The following is a 21,942-nucleotide window of genomic DNA, read 5'->3' as shown; positions in this document are numbered from 1 at the left end:
GGAAACTGGACATTTGATAAGTACATGTAACAGATGGTCCAAGCCCTTGGGCCTACTCGTGTAACAATTCATGTGAAAGAGAAACTGGCAAATAATCAGCATCAGTAAATACAAGCCTTAAATCATCTGTTTACACTACTATAAAGCGGAAGACTGTAGTTTAACTCTTTGAAAGCGGCACAAGTGTTTTTGTAATACAATAAAACGCATAACATAATTCTGGCTGTTAAATTTATGTAAACAATACAGTTAAAGAAGAAAACTCTTTTTACCAATGCACAATTATTATGTTTAGAAATATTCAGTTTAATGATACAGATTGTATGATTAAGAAAGAAATGGAGTTTGTTCTGGTAACATTACATAATTACACTTATAAAAATAGTGTTTAATCTTACAGATTGATTCTTTTTAAATGTTATGATGAAAAAAGATCTGCAAATTTTGTGAGCTTCAAAGGATGTTCCATACATTAAACATCAATTTTTTGAAAACTAGCAGTACTTTGCATCAAAAGTAAAAACTAACACATTAACAATCAGTCAGTTTATCCAGAAAATATTAAAATGATTCCATACATTCCTCCAATTCCACTGTAAAATATTATAAAATGTACAGTAGCTAAAGAAATAATATAATTTCAAAGCGACAGGCATATCTCAAAAGCTGCATAGAAAATTCTGTACCGGATGGGTTAAATCAATGGGCTGGGCTGGTTTCAATATAAAATGAATATCTAGCACTTGCATATGGAGCTTCATCAGGCCACAGTGTGTTTTAAAGGGCCATTGTTTTCATGAAAAGATGTTTACCAGCTTTTTTTTAACTTGTTTAGGAACAGAGAGAAGCTAGAAAAGCCATTCCCATCATAATGAGAGTATGTAAAATTGACATGATGTTTTAATACAATATACATCACTGCATTGATTTGTCAAATACTCTGCCATAACTCTTCAGTGAGCACTGAATTTGCATCAAATGTCACTTTTTATTTACTAGAATTTCACAAATAATTCTGGACATTTAAGCAGTCCCGATTTAATCTGTTCAAATGCTCTCCTGGTCAGTCTCTCACCTTGCACCCGCTGTAAACTCCAAAACTCCGCTGCCCGCATCCTAATTCGCAAGAAGTCCCGTTCACCCATCACCCCTGTACTCGCTGACTTACATTGATTCCCGGTCCAGGAACACCACATTCTCACCCTAGTTTTCAAATCCCTCCATGGCCTTGCCCCTCCCCATCTTCAGCCCTACAACTCTCCGAGATCTCTGCACTCCTCCAAATCTGGTCTCATGCGCATCCCCAATTTTCATCATTCCACCATTGGCGGCCGTGCCTTCAGCTGCCTCGACCCTAAGCTCTGGAATTCCCTCCCTCTCCGGTTCTCTACCTTTCTCTCCTCCTTTAAGATGCGCCTTAAAACCTACCTCTTTGACCAAGCTTTTGCTGACCTGTTCTAATGTCTCCTTATGTGGCTCGGTGTCAAATTTTGTTTGATAACACTCCTGTGAAGCACCTTGGGACGTTTTACTATGTTAAAGGTGCTATATAAATTCAAGTTGTTGTTGTTGTTGTCGTCATCGGCAGTGGCGGCTATGGACAGAACATTGTTCCTCAAACTAGCCGCTGATAATTTTCCATGGAAATTTAAAATTCAGTTATTGATTGTAAGATGGTCGTGCCTACAAGCTACTAGGTTAGATGTCAGGAGGTTTTTCTTTACACAGAGGGTTGGCGATGCCTGGAGCAAGTTGCCGGCTTTGGTGGTAAGTGCAAGTTTGCTGTGACAGTTGAAAAGAAAGTAGACAAGTTCCTCGCTTTGGCTAATATCACTATGTACAGATGGTAGCTGGGACTTGGGTTTGTACCTCATGGTCACTGTGATCTCCTGGAATTAGTTTTGATCACCTTAGAGGGTTGGAGAGGAATGGCCCATAATTTTTTCGTCTCTGAATTGGCTTAGGGTTTTTTTCTCCTCCAGGAGATTACATGACTCTAGTGGGAGGGAACATTGGGAGTCATGATGAGTTATTACATCAAGTCTGTTATGGACAGGATCATTGGACTAGCTGATCTCTTTTCCTGTCCGTCCTTTCGTAAGTTTGGATGTTCAAAAATCTAATAGTCTACTTATCAATTACAGGTAAAGAATCTACTATTTTCACTTCCTAACCAAGCGGAACTAAGAAGAAGCATCTAATAAGTACATAAGGGTTACAGCATTTAACTGCCCATAACTCCCCAAATAATCCCTGACAATTTTCGATGTTCCTCAGAGAGTCCAAACCATTAACTGTTGCCCTGACTACATTTATTGTATTAGGAGATTCTGAAATTCCCAGCTCTTTACTTATTGATTTGCATGACTAGAATTCTCAAATGACCTATAGTCTACTTATCAATTAGAAGCAGTCAAAGCACTACCAAAATTATCTATCAAACTAATCTTAGCTGTGTGGAAAGCCACACGCATATACATAAGAGTGAGAATACTTAACTATGTCATGACAAGTGAAGTAATGAAGGAAGAATTCAGTGGAATATGTGCCTCTTTCCCAGTGGCATGATCCCAATGATCTAGTAGAGGCTGGGGAGGTTGCTTATGCAAGACCAAGGTGTTCCAAAAAGGACGGTGGCAGATGAATATTAACTTCAAGTTATCAGCATGTGGGGGATTCTTAAATATATACCCAGGTTTGGGGGGGGGTCACAGCACTAAAATTACTATACAATCTCAGTAAACCAAACCTTGCACTGCTATTGCATTCCTTGAAAGGGAATAGGGCCCAGAGTTACCCCGAACAGGAACAGCTGCAGAAAGGGAACTTTACCCAGAGTCACCTTGAGCGGGGACAGCCGTAGAGAATAGAAGTGGGGCACTTGGGTGGTGCAGAAAATTGAGCTCTCACAAAGACAATGGCACACAAGGGTTGATAACAAAGACTTCAAGTATGAAGTGGACCACTGACACCACTAGTCCCTGGTAAACACTAGACCATCAATGCTCACAAGGCTATTATGGGCCAATCAGATGTCTGGAAATGGATGGCAATGGACAGTTTTTTTAATATCAGGTGATATATAAAGTAATGTAGTTGGGAAAGAGCCTTCACAAACAGTGCCATGGGGAACCATCCAGCAGAAAGGGAAGAAACACCAGGTAAATTTAAAAGAATCAATCAGGCGGAAAGACTAATGTACAAATGACAAACAAATACAGGCTACATATGTTACTTTGGCAGACAGCATTTTTTGTTGCCAAGTATACTGCCTTACCTTAGATAATACATTGTGTTAATACTAAGTTTAATTTACACTGGTGTATGTTGAAATATCTGAAAAGGTGTACAGTTGTAGATTTATTGATATCAACGGTTTCTGTTTATCTAAATGGACAGAAAAAAAGGGGGGGGGGTGGGAACAGTTCCACTATGTGTGAACGATCCTTCCTGCCATCTATGCACTATGTCCAGGTGATCCTTTGTACCCAAATGCAGTAAAAGGAAAATCTGCCCTAAGAGCCACAGTATTTGCAGTGTACAAAAATGTCAAAATATTTTGGGAGCAACATTGATGTATGCAAATGGTTGATAAAGGTATGTTTTCCTGAAACACCTTATTCTCAAATGCATCAGTGTTTACGTCAATGTAAATAGCATAAATGAGGTACAGCTATGGCAGATAAACTCCTAAGACAGAAAAAAAATAAAAACAAATCAGGAAAATGAGCAATACACAGAGTATTTCGCTTCGCAGAGCAGATTATACCACAACATTATGATAATAGCAGAAAGCGGGCACTTATTAGTAAAAGTCCTTTCAATTGGTCAGTTACGATCAGTGGATAGCTCTAGTGGTTAGTTCTGGTCTCCTTACTGTTAATAATTGCATTTTATCCCAACAGAGAATTCTAAGTAGTGGGAAGATTTCCTCTGGCTGCTATGTATTAGCAACATCTTAAACATAGCAGGACAATTTCCTCTAATTGCTACTTGCAGTGAATTCCTAAATGTGATCTTTTAGAAGACTTTTACAATTCTGTTTGAAAATCTTCCTTTATGTTTATAATATCACTTACTCTTAGTAGTCAGAGGGAATCTTCCCCATGAATGTTAAAGTTTGTGGATGGCATGAAGTTGTGTAAGGAAACAAGACGCTGTCATTATGAAATAAAAACATATGAGTGGGATGTGAAGACATTATATAGATTTTTAAAACTATACAAAGGAAATAGCTGAAGTGAACGTGGAGAATTTATTTCAGCCAAACCAGTACAAAAGAAAAAAACGGACATATTATGAACAACAAAATCTAACAGCTCTTCTGGCAAGAGAGAACAAAGATAGATCTGGCCAGGCTGCAAGCCCACATCATTAGCCAACTGTATAAACAAGGGATTGGTATCCTATTGGGCCTACCTTCAGGTGCCAGTTAATGCTGGAGCAGAAGGCATTTTCCATATCTTCTGAGGCCACCATGAGCAGTCTGCAGTAGTTGTTCTAAAATATTTAGCAATGCACTTCCAATATCAGTACAGTCCTCTGGGAAGGATTTACTGAAGTGAAGGGTACCATTAAGGAAAATGGCATTTTCATGGCCATTTAAAGGAGAATCTGAAGGCAGTGAGGGAACAACACAGGACATTGTTCTCTCATGAGTGCTGCAACTGGTGGCATTGAGACACTGAACACTCAGATAAAGGACTATAACACTGCCAGAATTGACAAACTGGGGAATCATTTGCAAAGAGCACTAATTGTAAGCTTTGCCCACATCAGAGATTGTCAGATATTTTGTTGATGACAAGTTCTGGCAACTGATGGGGACACATGCAGAATAATTTGGATCAAGATGGATGAATGTCTGTCTGCAGGAGTAGCGCAATGATCTCCAAATAGGAGCCTTGGCAGTTGTGTAGGAGAGCTACATGTTAAAAGGGGACTGTGATGGCAAGACTCATTTGGCAGTGGCCTTGAATCTTAGTCAGCTGATGGTTTCCCTTAAGAGGTTTGCCCGCAGCTGTCCGGCAGCTGGCACAACTCAGATATTGCTTTGTGAGGGAGGTGCAGCCCTCTGAAGTATAATCAAGGGTCACGGTGAAGGAGCCAACCTACATCCACAGATGGGATGTGTGGGTATCAGTGGGCAGAGGCCACTGTTCAGCCGAGCATTCCTCCAGATCTGCCTCATCTTCCCTTCCAAAGCAGATGAATATGGAAGGTCCAAGGGAGACCCCATTTATTTCTAAGGCCTAGTTCACAAACTTAAAATTAAAAAATATGGCAAAAAAAACTTTTAAAATAATTTCACAAAATGTAAAAATACTTACAGGTACTTTAAAAATACTTAGAATAATTTAAAGAAAGTTAAATAAATAATGTTTTAAAAATCTTAACAAAACTCAAAAAAAAAACTACAAATCATAAAAATAATTAAAATCTATTTTAAATAATACTATTAAAAACAATACTTAGATGGTCCCCATGGCCTTCAGTGATGGAGCTTCTGAAATCTGCCCCAAACAGGCCCCACCACCTCTTCCCTTCAAATAGTCTCTTCAGCGATCAGATTCAAAGCAGAAACAAAGAAAAATGCAGGCCCGCAGCAAACCCCAGCCACCTGCCATCTTTTACATGCAGCAGGGCAGGGGTGCAGTGGCTGTGGATGCCCCCCCTCCCCCCCGGACCAGCGAGGTTTCAGGAATATACACCAGTAAGTTTCTGTAGTGGTGGACTGGCAATGGCCCTCAAATCCCCAATTCTCCTCAGTTGGCTACCCGGATATGCTCAAAAATGGGCGGCCAAACGGAGGTAAATCCAGCCCATAGACTTCAGGCATAGAAGGCATATTATTGTCAATCCAAGTTTCTCAGGATTAGGAACAAAGACTTCATCAGGAAAATGAAGTTACCTGCTTCCAAATTAAGTTTTGGGATATTAAAAATACTGTAACTTTTTCATCTAAAGTGGAATATTTTACATTCAAGAGACCCACCTAAAACAGAATTTGAATTTGTGAATAGTTACTTTGTAAGACGTTAAAATGAAAATCCTGAAACACTTTCCATCACAAACACATTGGCCTAGAAATTTGTGCGCACCCATCTCTGGGCAAGCAGGGACACCGGGCATAGTTCCAGCACCTGAATGGTGAGGAATGAGGCATCCCTGATATTGGGCCTCGGGCCTCGGACCTCGGCCTACGTTCTTTTAATGTAGGGTTGGGAGGAGCATTCCTGCTGGGCTTTAAATGTTGACTGTGTGTGCTCCTGCCACAAGCGCATCTATCTTTTCCAATACGGTGGGTGGCAGCCAAACGGAGGTAAATCCAGCCAGAAATGTGCACGCGCTTCTTGCCCGCCATATTGGGAGCTTAGTAGGCCGTTCACTGCCCAAAAAACTGGTGCAGCATGGGTCAATTTCTAGGACATTGATTGGTATGAAGCACAGAACTGAGCATAGTGTCTGCAGATTACACACCATTGTGAAGATGTTGCTAAATTACTTCTTTTGTTTCTGATTTAAATACCAGTGGTCTCTGTTGGGAATCTCAAGATGGATTTAGCAGAATCATGCTGTTTCCCGTGTATTATTTCTGCAACAATCTTGAAAAGTAGCATGAAGCTTTCAACAGATAAAGAGACTCAAGATTAGCCTCGACCAAGAAAAAGCCACTTTCATAAATGACTGGTGACTCTAATGATCTTCCTTGAATAAAAGAAATGAATTAAAAAAGTGCATATTTGCATAGAGCCGGCGTGGACTCGATGGGCCGAATGGCCTCCTTCCGTGCTGTAACCTTGCTATGATTCTAACTATATACTTGTTCTTAAAAGTTAACCGCATTCCTGTCTGAGAGCCTTTTTCCCTGGAGACAAAAGTTTATGATGCATATATGAAGATTGATCTTCTATTCCACGAATATGATCCTTTAGAGTAAAGCTAGTTTACTGGCTAGGAAATTGATGACTGTATGTAAAACGTATATGTCTGAATCCTCCTTGAGAGGAGATTTTATGTTTATATAACACTTAAACTTCAGTTTTTTTACACTGGTCCAAATCTGGTTGTAGTTGACAGTAAAATTGTCTCTCGTCTCCTTGATCATTTAAAAGACCCATTTTAAAAAATATGCATACAGCAATATATATAAATATATACACACAATCATCGATATCAAATTGTGTTAAGTTGCTCCTGCCTTATTTTTTGCACTCGGGTTTTCTGTTAGGCTATATGAATCCTTGAAGATGAATTCAAAGATTATTTTAAGCACTAAATAAAATTCAAGCCAAAGTGCATTGAATTTTAGCTTTTTAAAAGCAAATTTACAAGTGTTTTCCAAACTCTTTAAAGTTTACAACAAAAAGATGAAAAAAGTTACACTTGTATTCATATAAACAATTATTTGGACTTTATGTAGTTGAACAAAGTAACTTGTTTACACTGATACAATTAAACAGTATTGATTTGGCAGTGGTACTTGTGTAAATGAATGTATGAGATAAACTGGAACTGAATCAAAATTTTACCTTTTGAGCCTGAGGGAGCTGATGCACAAGAAGAAAGGAAATAGAGGAGAACAATTAATGACAGTGTCTTGTCCACTTACCAACTGGACATAATCTTTTAATGGATCTTCAGTGCCTGCTGCACAAAATTATTGCCTCAAAGCAAGCTTTCCTTCAATGAGCCGGCATAATATTTCATGAACTGCAACTAGATGTTGAAATGATCAGACAATACATTTGGAACATATATTAATGAAATATGAAGCTGTTGCACTGGATTTTTTTTAAAGGAAACATTTAAAACATTATGGTAAATAATAATCTGGTTTACAGTTTAAGATTTAAGAAACAGACTGCCTTCTAAAGAATTTTATGTGTCCTAAAGCTTTCTACTCTGAAAAATATCGTTTATACTTTATTAGGTTTTTGACTTTTATTTTATTGAATCTGTAGTATAAAAAGCATGGATTTTTGATGTCTGCTCTAAGTGGTTTCAGTTGGTCCACACAGCACTCATTTTCTTGGGCGCTTCACAGACTATTAAGGACCCAATATGGTGGGCAGGAAGCGTGCGCACATTTCCATCTGGAAGTGCGCCGCCTGCCATGTTAAGGACAAAAAAATTGCATCCTTTACTCACGCCCGAAAGAGGCATATGCAAATAAGGGGCCTAACGCCAATATGAGGCCTTCACTTCAAGATTAGTTTGCAGGTGAGACAGAGGACCCCGATTTCAAAATTCAAGTACAAATAGGCAGAGTGTATACTGTGCATGTTCCGCCTGGTTGTACCAGGTATTGAGCGCCCTAACCAGCGGTCCTTGAAGGGATTGCTGGAAACCGTTCAAAATAGGCCCAGGAGATCTAAAGTTTTTATTTTTGTGGGCTCAGGAGAAGCAGGAGTGCTCCTCTTGGGTCCCCAAAAAAACTCCAGCCCATGTGAGGTTCTCCCCGAGATCTCCTCCACTCTGCTGGAGACAGCCAATCAGCCAATTTCCCACCCTTCCCGACTGGTGAACTGTAATGGGGCGCCGATTTGGCACTCAGAGCATTTAAATGAGGCCTAAAGCCAAATATGGCTCGGGCCTCAGGCCGGCACAAACTAGCACTTGGAGCGGTCGCTTCGCCAACTTTCTCCCCCATAGTTTCTTAGTGTGTCAAGAAATAATTGAGGTGAAATTCATTTTGGCGGGGGTTCGCTAACGCTCGCTTTGCGTCCTTGCCGAAGTCGAATTTCACCACCAATATCTTCAATGCAAAATTAGAATAAATATTTAAATCTTTCTAATTATGTGCACGTTGTAGGGCCATTTTTCTGAGTTTGCGCTGCCAGTGGTGAATTTCACCCACTGACTGTACACATCGGGAAATCACAGGTGTGCTGCCCTCGATTTTTAAACGGCATTATGAATGTGGAGAATCACCCCTTGTTTTTCTTAATAGAACTCTATAGTTGCCAAATCCTCTCAAAATTGCAAACTAGATTAATATTTTGATTTTATTCACAACTTGCTGTTAATGTCTCCTGGATTATGCGGCTTGACTTTAACTCCCGGATGGGAACGCGGCAAAGCAAGTGGCATGCCCATCTGGGAGCAGGAGAAGGCAGGCGCGGCCAAATTTAATGGCCGGGCCTCATTAGCGTGTCATTTGCCGACTTCCCAGCTGCCTGGCTGTAAAATTGGGTGGCAGGAGGCTGCTGTTGGGGACCCAGGGGACCAGTCTCTGGCACAAGTGGATCAGTGGGGCTCAGTCGGGGAATTGTGGTCTGGGGAGGAGGGAAGCCTGGTGCAGGGAACATCAAAATATAGGAACAGGAGTAGGGGAGGCACAAGTCTTCTTGTGCGGCCTGGAGAAGCATTCCTGTTTCTCCTGGTCCACAAGAAATCAAATAAAATTTAAAAAACTTACCTTGCTGGGCCTCTTCTGCCCCCTGGCTGCTGCTCCCATTTGGTTTGGCCTGGTGGGGAAGCCATCCCTGCTCCCCCGCTCAGGCCTCAGGTTTAAATAGCAGATCGGGTCCCAATGATGTCATTGGAGCCTGATTAGAATACTTAATGAGGACCCCACCAGCTTGGGGTCCAATTTAAAATTGCAGACGGCCAAATTGGGGGTGGGGAAAGGAGTGGGTAAGTCCCCCGCTCCATTTTAACTGCCATCCTGCCTGGTTTCCACCAGGTACGGGAAGTTAAAATCAAGGCCATGGTGTCTACAGTGTCGTAATACCAGCCCCTAAATGTCTCAATACTGGTCAAAAAGTATCTTGAGCAAATCTGCAGTATAATGTTACACTTTTAATTTGCTCTGTCTTATAAATCTCTAACTTCTGCCCCCCTTTGTATACTTGGCTACTAAAACTCAACAACTCACTCAACTATTTAATAATCACCCTTCTTTATGTTAATGTAAATGGTGATTCAATCCAAAACTCTTTTTGAATTATTTTAAATTACTATTATTATAAATATAATTTAATTACTAAATTAAATAGTCCACCCTCAATAAAGATAAGCATTAATGCTCCATGGTGCTGTTGTGATATGAATTAATTCAGTTGTTTTAAAACAGACTGGCTAAAAACGCACACCCGTGACGTCAGTGAAAGGCGCGTGCAAATATGGAGTGTATGCCTTATCTTAATACGCACGGCGAGCTACCAATTCTCCTCGCACTGTTGATTGGCAGTTTGCTGTTTCACTGATGCCATTTAAAGGTAGCCTGCATCTCTTAAAGGGGAGGTGCACTTTGGCTGCTGTGAGTTGATTTACATTTAGGGAGTGAAAAATGACAAGCAGAGGTGCTGGAGCAAGGACATGCACTGGAGATGTTAGTGTAGATCAATGGGAGGAGGGAGCTGTTATTTCTTCCTGATGGTAAAAGGGTGCCTAGGCGAGTTGCACGGCAACAGTGGTCAGAAGTAGCGGAGCAGGTGAATGACAGGAGCACTGCACCCAAGACCTGGCTGCATGCCAGAAGAAATACAAAGATCGCACTAGAGCTACGAAGGTAAGACTCCGACTCGCATCTCTCTTACTCTCTACTTAGCCCTGCATCATCTGTAGCCCGAGCAGGCACAAGCCTTCCCTCCCCCACTTCTCATCACTCTCCACTATCACAATCCTCAAATCACAGTGACATACTTCACTCAACCTCCTACTGCTGCTATTGGCACATTCTGCACCAGCTACTGTCCTTACAATCACAAGCCCCATCCCTCACACCTGTACCATCTTTCACGTACCAGCAATACTGTTCTACCCTAACAGCCACATCATCACAACCTTTCATCAGCTCACACACCAACACACTCCCTTTTTTCTTGCAAGACAAGCTGACACACAAGGACAGGGAGCAGGAATGGACAGGAGGAGGGAGATCATTCAGCCACTTCCTTTCCGCATATTCCGCCATGGATATTGTGGGCAGGTGGCATGTCGAGGCTGGAGGACACGCTCCACGGGGTAGTTGGTCACCTTACCATATTTTCTCTTCTTACTGACATCTCCCCATACACACTCTGCATGATAAAGTGGTCCTGCTTTGAACTCATACTCATCTCTCTGCTTACCCTTGCCACTAACTGCTAACTCTTGTCCCTGTCTTCCCTTTCCAGGTGCAGCAGGAATTGAGGGCCCTCTTGGATCAGAGGAAGACAACCTTCTAGAGGGAACTGCATCACTTGACCTTACTCTTGGAGGCACTAGCTCAAAAACTGGTGTTGGTGGTGTAGAGGGTCAGGTAGAGGGGAGATCCACCAAGGACAAGTGCGCAGGAGCAAGGGCAGAAGGCTAGGACAGCCAGGAACCAGGTTGCTGGAGGGCGAGCTCACATCCTTGACCTGCTGCAGAGGGCACAGATGACAACTTCCAGGGCCCAGCCTATTGAAGAAGATTGATGGCTGTGCACAATGTTGGGGAGCATGGAGGAGTCCAACACCAATTTGTGTGGGGCATTTCAGAGGGGCATAGAGACAATGCTGTCAACCATGGAGCATGTGGTCAGCTCTATGAACACTTCAGCAGGGCCCACAGTGTTGAAGCCTCTGTTGACAGCCCTAACAGTTTCAATGGCTGAGTGCTGCAATCTGTAGTCAGGCTTTCTAAGCACCTGAGCTCCTCAAGGTCGCCCACCACAGCCATCTCAAGTTCCCTCAGTGGAAATTCAGCAGCTCCCTCCCACGATACTGCCACTGGAGAAGCACCTTGTAGGAGCACCAGAATAGGCAAACGAGCACAGAAGACAGGCACTGGGGGGTTGCATAAGGGTGATTTTTAGTTCTCATATAAACAAATGAACCATAATTAACCCGTTTGCTGCTGTGCTTCATTTTCTTTGCATTGATGTTTGTGTTGAAGATTAGTGCATTAATCAGCTGGCTCAAAGGAATGGTTGTGAAAGTTGGAGGGACTGTTGCAGCATTGGGTGGAGGCATCATTCAACGGTACCTTTTATTGTTTAGTTGCAGTGGAACCTATGTCTCAGAACACCAATGGTTTGCACTGTGAAACCTGTTGTTGTGGCATGGCTTTGTGGAAGACCCACGTACTGCAAGGCCTCCTGAGCCTAGCCTTCCTTTGCCCTCTTGTCCCATCAGCTGCAGGTCTCCACTATCTTGCTTACTCCTTCTCCTCCTCCTGCAGTCCCAAAGGCAGATCCAGCAAAACGCCCATTTTGCCACAATGAACAGCTGAAGCCCTTGCACAGACAGTGTTACAATTGCAAAAAGTCACTTTACAGAACTTTTCCACAAAAATATCTCAGCTACGGAAGGCAAAAAAAACTCCTTCAAGCCAACCAGTAGACTAACCAGAGACTTACCTGAGAACAGCTGAGGATCTCCTTAAATATCACTGATGCAGCCTGCCTGCTGACTGTTGACGCCAAAAATCAGTGGGCAAGCCTCGGAATTGGCAAATCCGGCGCTCCGACAATCCAATTTCGCAAAAAGGTCCTTCAACAGGTGGATCTACATATTCCAATTGCCTCAGCGCTGTTGAGGCGACCGCCCGGGACGACTAAAAGTTGCCCGGACAAATATGGCAACCGCAGAACTTTCAGGACAGATACCCCTGCCCGATATTCGTCCCTGCAGCACTCATTTCACACCCCGAAATCAGGCTCAACACAGTCCAATTTCTCCCCCGTTAATTCTAAATCATGTCACATACTGGATTGGCAATAATATGCTGCAAGATGATAACCAAAATTTCAATTGTAATTTGTCACATCAATTTCCAGCTGCATTTTATCTTCACAAACTGAGCTAGTGTGCAATTATAAATAGGCTGTTGTTGGAACAAACCTTCAATGCAGGGCCAGTAGAATAGGAAGATGACCATTTTTCCATATTGTTTGCATTATTACTGACATTTTCACAGAAGGTAATATCCATTTTTCATTAGTGACATTATAGTTCATTGCTGCCTCTTTGATGAAATGCAAACAATTTTCAAAAATAAATCCAAAAATGTTAAAATTCATACACAGCCTGAAATATTATTGTTTAATGCATCTGCTAAAGCTGCATTGCAGAATATATCCCATCCACAGATGCAGTACTGTTTACATTTATATATAGAGGGTGAGTACTGTCTGCAGCCCCATGGTCAAATACAGTCAGACATTATAGCATTTGATAATACCTTCATCATCGTGTCAAACTGTAGCTCAAAGGGGTAGATTTTGACTTTGTGCAATAGTGTAAAACGGGTGATAGCAAATTGACAGCTGTTTTTTATATCTCTCCCAATTTTCTCGAGAGAGATGTAAAACACGCTGCCGATTTGCTATCACCCCGTTACACACTATCGCACAAAGTCAAAATCTACCCCAATCAGAGAAAATACAATTTAAAATTCCCCATTGCAGATATTGTTTGTTATGACATCTTAGGTGACACAAAAATGTTTTGACCATAATGTTAATAACCTGTACCAGAGTTTTAGTGTTTGCAAGATGAGCCATGAAATGCCACAGTATGTTTCGCTTATGCCTAACACTGCTATTAAAACCTCTGGAGGCTGTTAAATTTAATGAAACCATCTGGACTGGAATGGACAACCAAATGTAATCAGTTTTGCAGTGCCACAAAGTACAGATGGCAACACTTGTTCTCTTATTCCATGTTATCCCTCTTGCCAAATTTAATGGTTAATCTGAATGGATTTCAGCTGCACGACTTTCCTTCATTTTCTGTTGTTTTCTTTTGTTTAACACCTTCCTACTTCATTCCCCGATACTGCTATTGAAATATTTGTGGAGTTCTAGTTGACCACCATGAAAAAAATTGTTGAAAAAAAAATGCTTTCCTTTACTTTAACTTAACTTAATCTTCCTTTTTAATTATATTTCCTATACCCACACAAAACAGTCGTAAAAAACTGGAACAATTTTTTAAAAATTCATTGCCAAATAGAAAACATTGGGTCGGAAATCACTGTGAGCAGCGAATAACCCAAGCTCACTGCTCCTTATATACTGGCTTATCCGCATTGTATCCGCGGTCTTTACTGTGGGAACTTCCTCTAATGGGAACCTAAAGAGAGTCTAGCCTTAACTCCCACGAACCTAGAACCTATGTTGGCAAAGAGAAGATCGCTCTCTCCCCTCGACCAATCAGACTGCAGTATCCTTGACAAGCTGCAAACAGTCAAAACCTTGAAGTGCAAGCTACAACGGTAAAATCAATTGTAAAAACAGTTACAGACAGCGAAATAAAAAGAGGGTAGGAAATATTGAATTAAAAGACAGAGATAAAAGAGACAGAAAGAAAAATAAAAAATATTTTTTTTTAATGTCCAACAACTCTTAAAATCATAATGAATGGGACTCCACATTTTTAAAATGTAATTTTCAGTGTCAGAGAGGTTGTTTGGCAGTCATTAATACTTAACATGCTGTTAAAACTTAGTTTAGACCAAAAAAAACTCAGCGTACCTGTTTTGTGGTGAGATTAGTTAGTTTCCAGCTGGGCAGGGGAGCAAGTTGGCACTGGTCCATTGATTGCAGCCAGCGAGGTCCCTTTAACGCGAAGCATTCAGATTACTGGCGAACCAGGAAGAGCAAGTTCCGGATTTCCAAATTTGACTGCGCGTGTGAGGTCACCGGAACTTGCTCTTCGACTTGCTCATTAATAACGGTGAGCGCTTTTAGGCTCACCATTATTTTAAAAGCAATTTCCGGCCCATTGTAACATACTTTGGAAAAAGGAACATTTACTCCTGACAGTTATTTACATACTCTAGAAAGCAGAGAGCCTGTTTTCTTTCAAAATATGCAACATGGTTCCACATTAGCTCTATGTGGTTGTTCCTTCCCATATGTTCCACCAAGGTATTTTTGGTTAAGCAGAAACTTAGTGAATGTGAACTTACGGAGCTGTCCATGTAAGCTTCTGTCCATACAATATCATGTTCTTGGTCAATGACTTTTGGCCTGCTTAGAACATGAAGGTATTCCATCACATTTTCTTGCACATCAGCCAGAGTAGAAATCTGAGTGAAATATCCTAAAACAGTCAGAGTTCAGAGAGGAAGAAAACCTTTAAAATGAACTAATGTAGTTACTGCATCAATCACAAAAAAGCAAATAATCAATGAATAAAATTAAAACCTGTAGAAAGAAAGTAAGAGAAGATCACTGAAACAAATGAAAAAAAAAATGAGGAAACAATTAGGCTGATTTTCGGTTTGGGCGGATGGTGGGGGAGCACACAGCTGCCTGCCAGATGTCAGTGGTGAGTTTCCCACATGTTTGGAGTGCAGATAGGCAGCTTGGATCGGGGGTGGGGGCGGTGGGGGGGGCGGGGGGGATCCGCAGGCTCCTCCATGGAGTTGAGCCAGCAGGGACACATTAAAGGGACGAGCAGGCAATAGCAGGAGGGGTGAAGCGGAGGGACCAGCGACAGGCAGGATGATTTTTCTGAGACCCAGAGGACTATCCATGCTCCACGGGGCCCCACCAGTATCACTGGAAAAGTATAGCATTTTGGTTTTCGAAGTGGCCTCTAGTGGACCCTTTATGGACCACTGGTTAGGCTGCTGTATGTAGAGTTCCACTGGGCGGGGCTTGCGCAGCATGTATGTTGCCCAGTAAAAGCTTAAAATTGCATCTGGGTCCTATGCATGTCATAGGACCTTGATTTACATGGGGTAATGAGGCGCCCGCATGATTTTGGTAGATGCCTGGGCCATCCATATGAAGGACTCCACCTAAATGGTGGAAACCTGGACATCAGTGGGAATGGGACAATAAGTGCTGAGCCATGATTTTCAACTTGTCACCACCCCATTCTCGCCCAAAAATGGGGACAAAAATAGGCCTCAATGTCCTCTTCCTGCTAATTACCTGCAATGGGCTTGAATTTGAATCATGGCAAAGTCAGATAGGTCATGCCACACAGCAATATATATAATGAGGTTTGTTATATCTTAGCTATGCTCAGAACTTTCAGCTGCTCTACTTTACTTCATTTTCTGCTTTTATTCTGTATAATGCTTTCCTACTTCATTCCAATACTATATTTATAGTATTTGTGAAGTATTTAGTTAAAATAAGCACGTTTTCTTTTATTTTATAACTTAATTTATTCTTCCTTCAGAATTTTAATTTCCCTTACTTACATGAAACAGTCATAAGAAATAGAAACAGGAGTAGGCCATATGGCCCCTCGAGCCTTGCTCCATCATTCAAGAAGATCATGGTTGATCTTCTACCTCAACTCCACTTTCCTGCCCAATCCCCATACCCCTTCATTCCCTCAGAGTCCAAAAATCTATCAATCTCAGTCTTGAATATACTCAATGACTGAGCATCCACCGCCCTCTAGGATAGAGAATTCCAAATATTCACGACCCTCTGAGTGAAAATATTCCTCCTCATCTCAGTCCTAAATGTCTGACCCCTTATCCTGAGACTATTCCCACTAGCTCTAGACTATGCAGCCAGGGGAAACATCCTCTCAGCATTTGCCCTGTCAAGCTCTCATTGAATCTTATATGTTTCAATGAGATCACCTCTCATTCTTCTAAACTCCAGAGAGCATAGGCCCATTCTACTCAATCTTTCCTCATAGGACAACTCTCTTATCCCAATCAAACAAAAACTGCAATTCACAAATACTTATTCATTGTCAAAGTGAGAAAATATGAAATATTTTCAGTTGAGAGGGCTATGGAATCCTCATTGGATTAAAAGCCAAAAAAGATTCACAGCCTTCTCGACTGGCAAATGAAAGCCAGTGCAGTTGAGCAGTTATAAAGTAAGGGAAAGAAACATGGGAGAATGATTAAATAATAAGAAAAAGATTAGGATGTTTTGGTTGTTTTTAATGCAAAAGGACATCAATATTACAGGTAAACCAAATTACACAAATATTAAATGCTAAATTGTTGGCCTGCCTAATGCAACTCAAATATGGTAACCCAGAATTTATGGAGGTGTAACCCAAAGCCACAGGCATTAAATGTTGGGTAAGTACAGAAGTATCCTTCCCAAGAATCAATCTCATACCTGTCCACAAGCTAATGTTATATGGGTAGCCGTTTTAGGTAACAGTATCACGTAGTCAAATCAGATTGTTCAGAATTAAGATTAGAAATTTAAGACCAATTTTGTGGCACGGCTCAGGGTGACTAGACTAGTAACATTATCAATATGCACATTCATATGGTGTCAGCTTTGGCTCACTTTCGTCTCTGACTCAGAAGGTCATGGATTCAAGTCCCACTCCAAAGAGTTGAGCGCATAATCCAGACAAACACTTTAGTACAGTAGTGAGGGAGTGCTGCACTGATGGAGATGCAATCTTTCAGATGAGACGTTAAACTGAAGACCTAACTGCTCTCTCAGGTGGTCGTAAATGATCTCATGGCATTATTTGAAGAAGAGCAGGGGAGTTCGCCTGGTGTCCTGGCCAATTTCGTCATTTATCTCATTGCTGTTTGTGGGACCCTGTTGTGCGCAAATTGGCCGCTGCATTGCACCACGTTACAACAGTGAGTACACTTCAAAAGTACTTAATTGGCTGTAAAGCACTTTGGGACATCCTGAGGTTGTGAAAGGTATTATATAAATGCAAGTTATTTCCTTAACTCTTAATGTCATTAAAGAAGAAACAATGGCGATGAAATTGGTGGGGTGGAAGTGCAAAACAGACAATAATGAATCGGCAGCTCATTTTACACCCCGCCTGACCTTCTTTTCCATTGAAATCCATGGAAAAGAAAGTAGAGCGCCTTGTAAAGCGGGCTCCCGATATGTTACTGTCTGTTTTGCACTGTCGCCCAAGACCATTTATACCCCCAATGTTTTTGGTGACCCAATCCCGGAATGGTTTCGATCTCAAGCTTACAAATCTGTAGGGCATTATCTGTAACAGTACATTACAAAAGCTGCTTCAATTATATCGTGCTTATGTTACTCTATGAGCCCTGTAAAACTAGTAGATTCACAGTTTAAGCAGAAAGATTAACAAAAATTATAGGTAAATGCATGGACTGAATTATAACATTGGATAAAATGAAATCTTAGCAAATGTATGGTTCTCAGAGATAGCATTGCATTAAATAATATATTGTTATATATTTGAAATGTTGACTTTAATAGGGGACATTTCATAATTTTCATTGAAACAATTCTAATTTTTTTCACTTCCTTTTCACCTTAGTTTTAAAATATGGCATGTCGAAACACTAAAAACTGCAACCATCAGTAAAAAGCATTCATGGAGAAAATCATTGCAGAGAAAATTGATGTTAGGGCTGCTGACCTCTGTAACAGCAATGTGCTTTGGACCATACAACCTCTGCCTAAACTACGGATCAGCTTTTAGTATAATTTTACACTTACCATTGATCTTTAACACTGCATTTTGCAGCGCCCAGCAAGTTGGTTGGTAGGTAGATATAAAAATAAACAGCCCAATTTTAATACTGCTATTAATGTACTTTACATTAGCAAAAAGAGTTTTGCATTTGGTGCATAATCAGAGAAGTGATTAATTGATTTAAGAAAATCAATTTTCATTATCACGACAACAACAATGCTAGGAATCCCATCAAGTAGTGTGTTAGAACAGTGGTTCTCAATTTTTTCACACTAGATCCCACTAAAAAATTCTCGTGCTAAGGTAAATCTGTTAAGAAGATCTTCGTACTTTTGTTTCTCTCTTGCTTTTCTTCACTGCTGTCTCTCTTTTCTTTAATTTCCTTCATTTCAGTTTGTTTCATTTCCTCACTTCTATTTTCTTTCTCCTTCTTCATTGTTTCCCTTTGCTCCTTCACCTGTTTCTCGCTCCTCTTTCACTTGTGTGCTCCTTCACTTGTTTCTCTCTCTTTCCTCCATTTCTGTTTCTCTCTCCTTATTTAATCCTGTACCTCTCTCCTTCACTTCTGTGTCACTTTCTCTCCTCCTACCCTTATGTTTCTTTCTTTCCCCATTTTTTGCTTTTCTCTCCTATTTAAATGCACAAGCATCTCTTTTGTATAGCATTATCGGTGTTTAGCATTTAATGTATTTTTTCAAAATGAACTAATAAGAAACATATTGCGATCATAAATCAAAAATCTGTTACAGAACAGCAATGTTTTCATCAAGGATCAAGCAGACGGCATCTATTCCCGCATTTGTAAAGCCTGGATATATTGATTGGTTAAGCAAATGCATGGGCACTCCACTGCACTCCCATTGTATCTCCAGTGGGCGTGCAGTGAAGGGGTTGGGAAATAGGCTGGACCCCGATACCACCCCATTATATCCAGGCGAAACAAGTTCAAAATAATTCCATTATGAGTTGGAAAATTTCTGCAGCTGAGATGGTCCCAAAGGGTATTCTGGCATATGTCTTTCTGCTAAAAGGACTATTAAATGGGAACATTTTTAACAAGTCTTCATCCACATTTGCCAGTAGCCACAATTTGCAGTGACATGCTGAAGATTTTGAAGTTTCATAAAATTGACATTACAGCCTCGATTTTAACTGAGGGCCAGGGGCAAGCGTGGCGCTGGCTCGCTGACATGAAGCCCGGGCCTCATTTAAATATACCAGGCCTGATTCCCACCAAAACCTGGTGTCGATGACATTTGGCCAGCAGGCAGGAGTCAAGCAAGCACGGCCGGAGGCCACGTGCATACAGCTCGCTGAATACGGCTGTCGAGGGTTCAAATATTGTCGGGGTCTGAATGACGTTACCAAACTCAGAGTATTGGATTTCAATGGAGCCCTTGCTTGCCTGCTTCAAGGGCCTCGCTGGCTGGCCAGAGCTGCCTGCTGAAATGGCACGTGGCGCAAGGTCAGTGAGGATCAAGTGAACAGGTAGCTGCAACTATTTTAACCCCCCACTAACCCCGTTCTCATTGGGCACAGGGGGTTAAAATCAGGGCTTATTTCCTCTCTGGGCTGCAATGGATAATACTGAATTGCATTGAGTCTACAGCACAGAAACAAGCCATTCGGCCCAACAGGCCAATGCCAGCGTTTATGCTCCACACGAGCCTCCTCCCTCCCTACTTCATCTGCCCCTATCAGCATTATAGACCTTTTATAGATCTTTAGGGTCGAGGCATATTCTACTCATGTACTGTTAGGTTTGATCACTGGTATTATTCTTTGACTTTATTACATTTTTGCTCCATTCTATCTGGATGTGGATATTTGTTACCTGCACTTTTCTTGGTGGATATATGACTGATTTAATGTCTGGCTTTAGTCATATATTCTGATTTCCTGCTATACACCCAAACCTTTAAATATATCAGCATACTTCTCTTCACTTTTAGAAATTTACTGTTAGTAACTGAATCAATTTTTTTTGATCAATCCTAACACGATTGCTGTTCCAGAATTTAAAATTCTAAACTTTGATATTTTTCTTTATCATAGAATCATAGAAGTTTATAACATGTAAACAGGCCCTTCGGCCCAACATGTCCATGTCGCCCAGTTTATACCACTAAGCTAGTCCCAATTGCCTGCACTTGGCCCATATCCCTCTATACCCATCTTACCCATGTAACTGTCCAAATGCTTTTTAAAAGACAAAATTGTACCCGCCTCTACTACTGCCTCTGGCAGCTCGTTCCAGACACTCACCACCCTTTGAGTGAAAAAATTGCCCCTCTGGACCCTTTTGTATCTCTCCCCTCTCACCTTAAATCTATGCCCCCTCGTTATAGACTCCCCTACCTTTGGGAAAAGATTTTGACTATCTACCTTATCTATGCCCCTCATCATTTTATAGACTTCTATAAGATCACCCCTAAACCTCCTACTCTCCAGGGAAAAAAGTCTCAATCTATCCAAACTCTCCCTATAAGTCAAACCATCAAGTCCCGGTAGCATCCTAGTAAATCTTTTCTGCACTCTTTCTAGTTTAATAATATCCTTTCTATAATAGGGTGACCAGAACTGTACACAGTATTCCAAGTGTGGCCTTACTAATGTCTTGTACAACTTCAACAAGACATCCCAACTCCTGTATTCAATGTTCTGACCAATGAAACCAAGCATGCTGAATGCCTTCTTCACCACCCTATCCACCTGTGACTCCACTTTCAAGGAGCTATGAACCTGTACTCCTAGATCTCTTTGTTCTACAACTCTCCCCAACGCCCTACCATTAACGGAGTAGGTCCTGGCCCGATTCGATCTACCAAAATGCATCACCTCACATTTATCTAAATTAAACTCCATCTGCCATTCATCGGCCCACTGGCCCAATTTATCAAAATCCTGTTGCAATCCTAGATAACCTTCTTCACTGTCCACAATGCCACCAATCTTGGTGTCATCTGCAAACTTACTAACCATGCCTCCTAAATTCTCATCCAAATCATTAATATAAATAACAAATAACAGCGGACCCAGCACCGATCCCTGAGGCACACCGCTGGTCACAGGCCTCCAGTTTGAAACACAACCCTCTACAACCACCCTCTGTCTTCTGTCGTCAATCCAATTTTGTATCCAATTGGCTACCTCACCTTGGATCCCGTGAGATTTAACCTTATGTAACAACCTACCATGCGGTACCTTGTCAAAGGCTTTGCTGAAGTCCATGTAGACCACGTCTACTGCACAGCCCTCATCTATCTTCTTGGTTACCCCTTCAAAAAACTCAATCAAATTCGTGAGACATGATTTTCCTCTCACAAAACCATGCTGACTGTTCCTAATCAGTCCCTGCCTCTCCAAATGCCTGTAGATCCTGTCTCTCAGAATACCCTCTAACAACTTACCCACTACAGATGTCAGGCCCACCGGTCTGTAGTTCCCAGGTTTTTCCCTGCCGCCCTTCTTAAACAAAGGCACAACATTTGCTACCCTCCAATCTTCAGGCACCTCACCTGTAGCTGTCGATGATTCAAATATCTCTGCTAGGGGACCCGCAATTTCCTCCCTAACCTCCCATAACGTCCTGGGATACATTTCATCA

General features: G+C 41.4%; 1 protein-coding gene across 1 annotated transcript in view; it reads right to left on the bottom strand.

Annotated features, from left to right (window-relative positions):
- Positions 1–21,942, bottom strand: part of cacna2d3a (calcium channel, voltage-dependent, alpha 2/delta subunit 3a) — a 633,142-nt gene that overhangs the window by 227,390 nt on the left and 383,810 nt on the right. Inside the window, exons 13-14 of the mRNA XM_067998742.1 lie at positions 14,884–15,017; positions 7,533–7,550 (exon numbers count right to left, since the gene is read on the bottom strand). Of these exons, the coding sequence (XP_067854843.1) occupies positions 7,533–7,550; positions 14,884–15,017 (152 nt within the window). The remainder of the gene's footprint in view (positions 1–7,532; positions 7,551–14,883; positions 15,018–21,942) is intronic.

Source organism: Heptranchias perlo, chromosome 17, assembly GCF_035084215.1.
Source record: "Heptranchias perlo isolate sHepPer1 chromosome 17, sHepPer1.hap1, whole genome shotgun sequence".
Lineage (NCBI taxonomy): Eukaryota > Metazoa > Chordata > Chondrichthyes > Hexanchiformes > Hexanchidae > Heptranchias > Heptranchias perlo.
The sequence above is the reverse complement of the archived record's forward strand: the minus strand, read 5'-3'. Positions and strand labels throughout refer to the sequence as shown.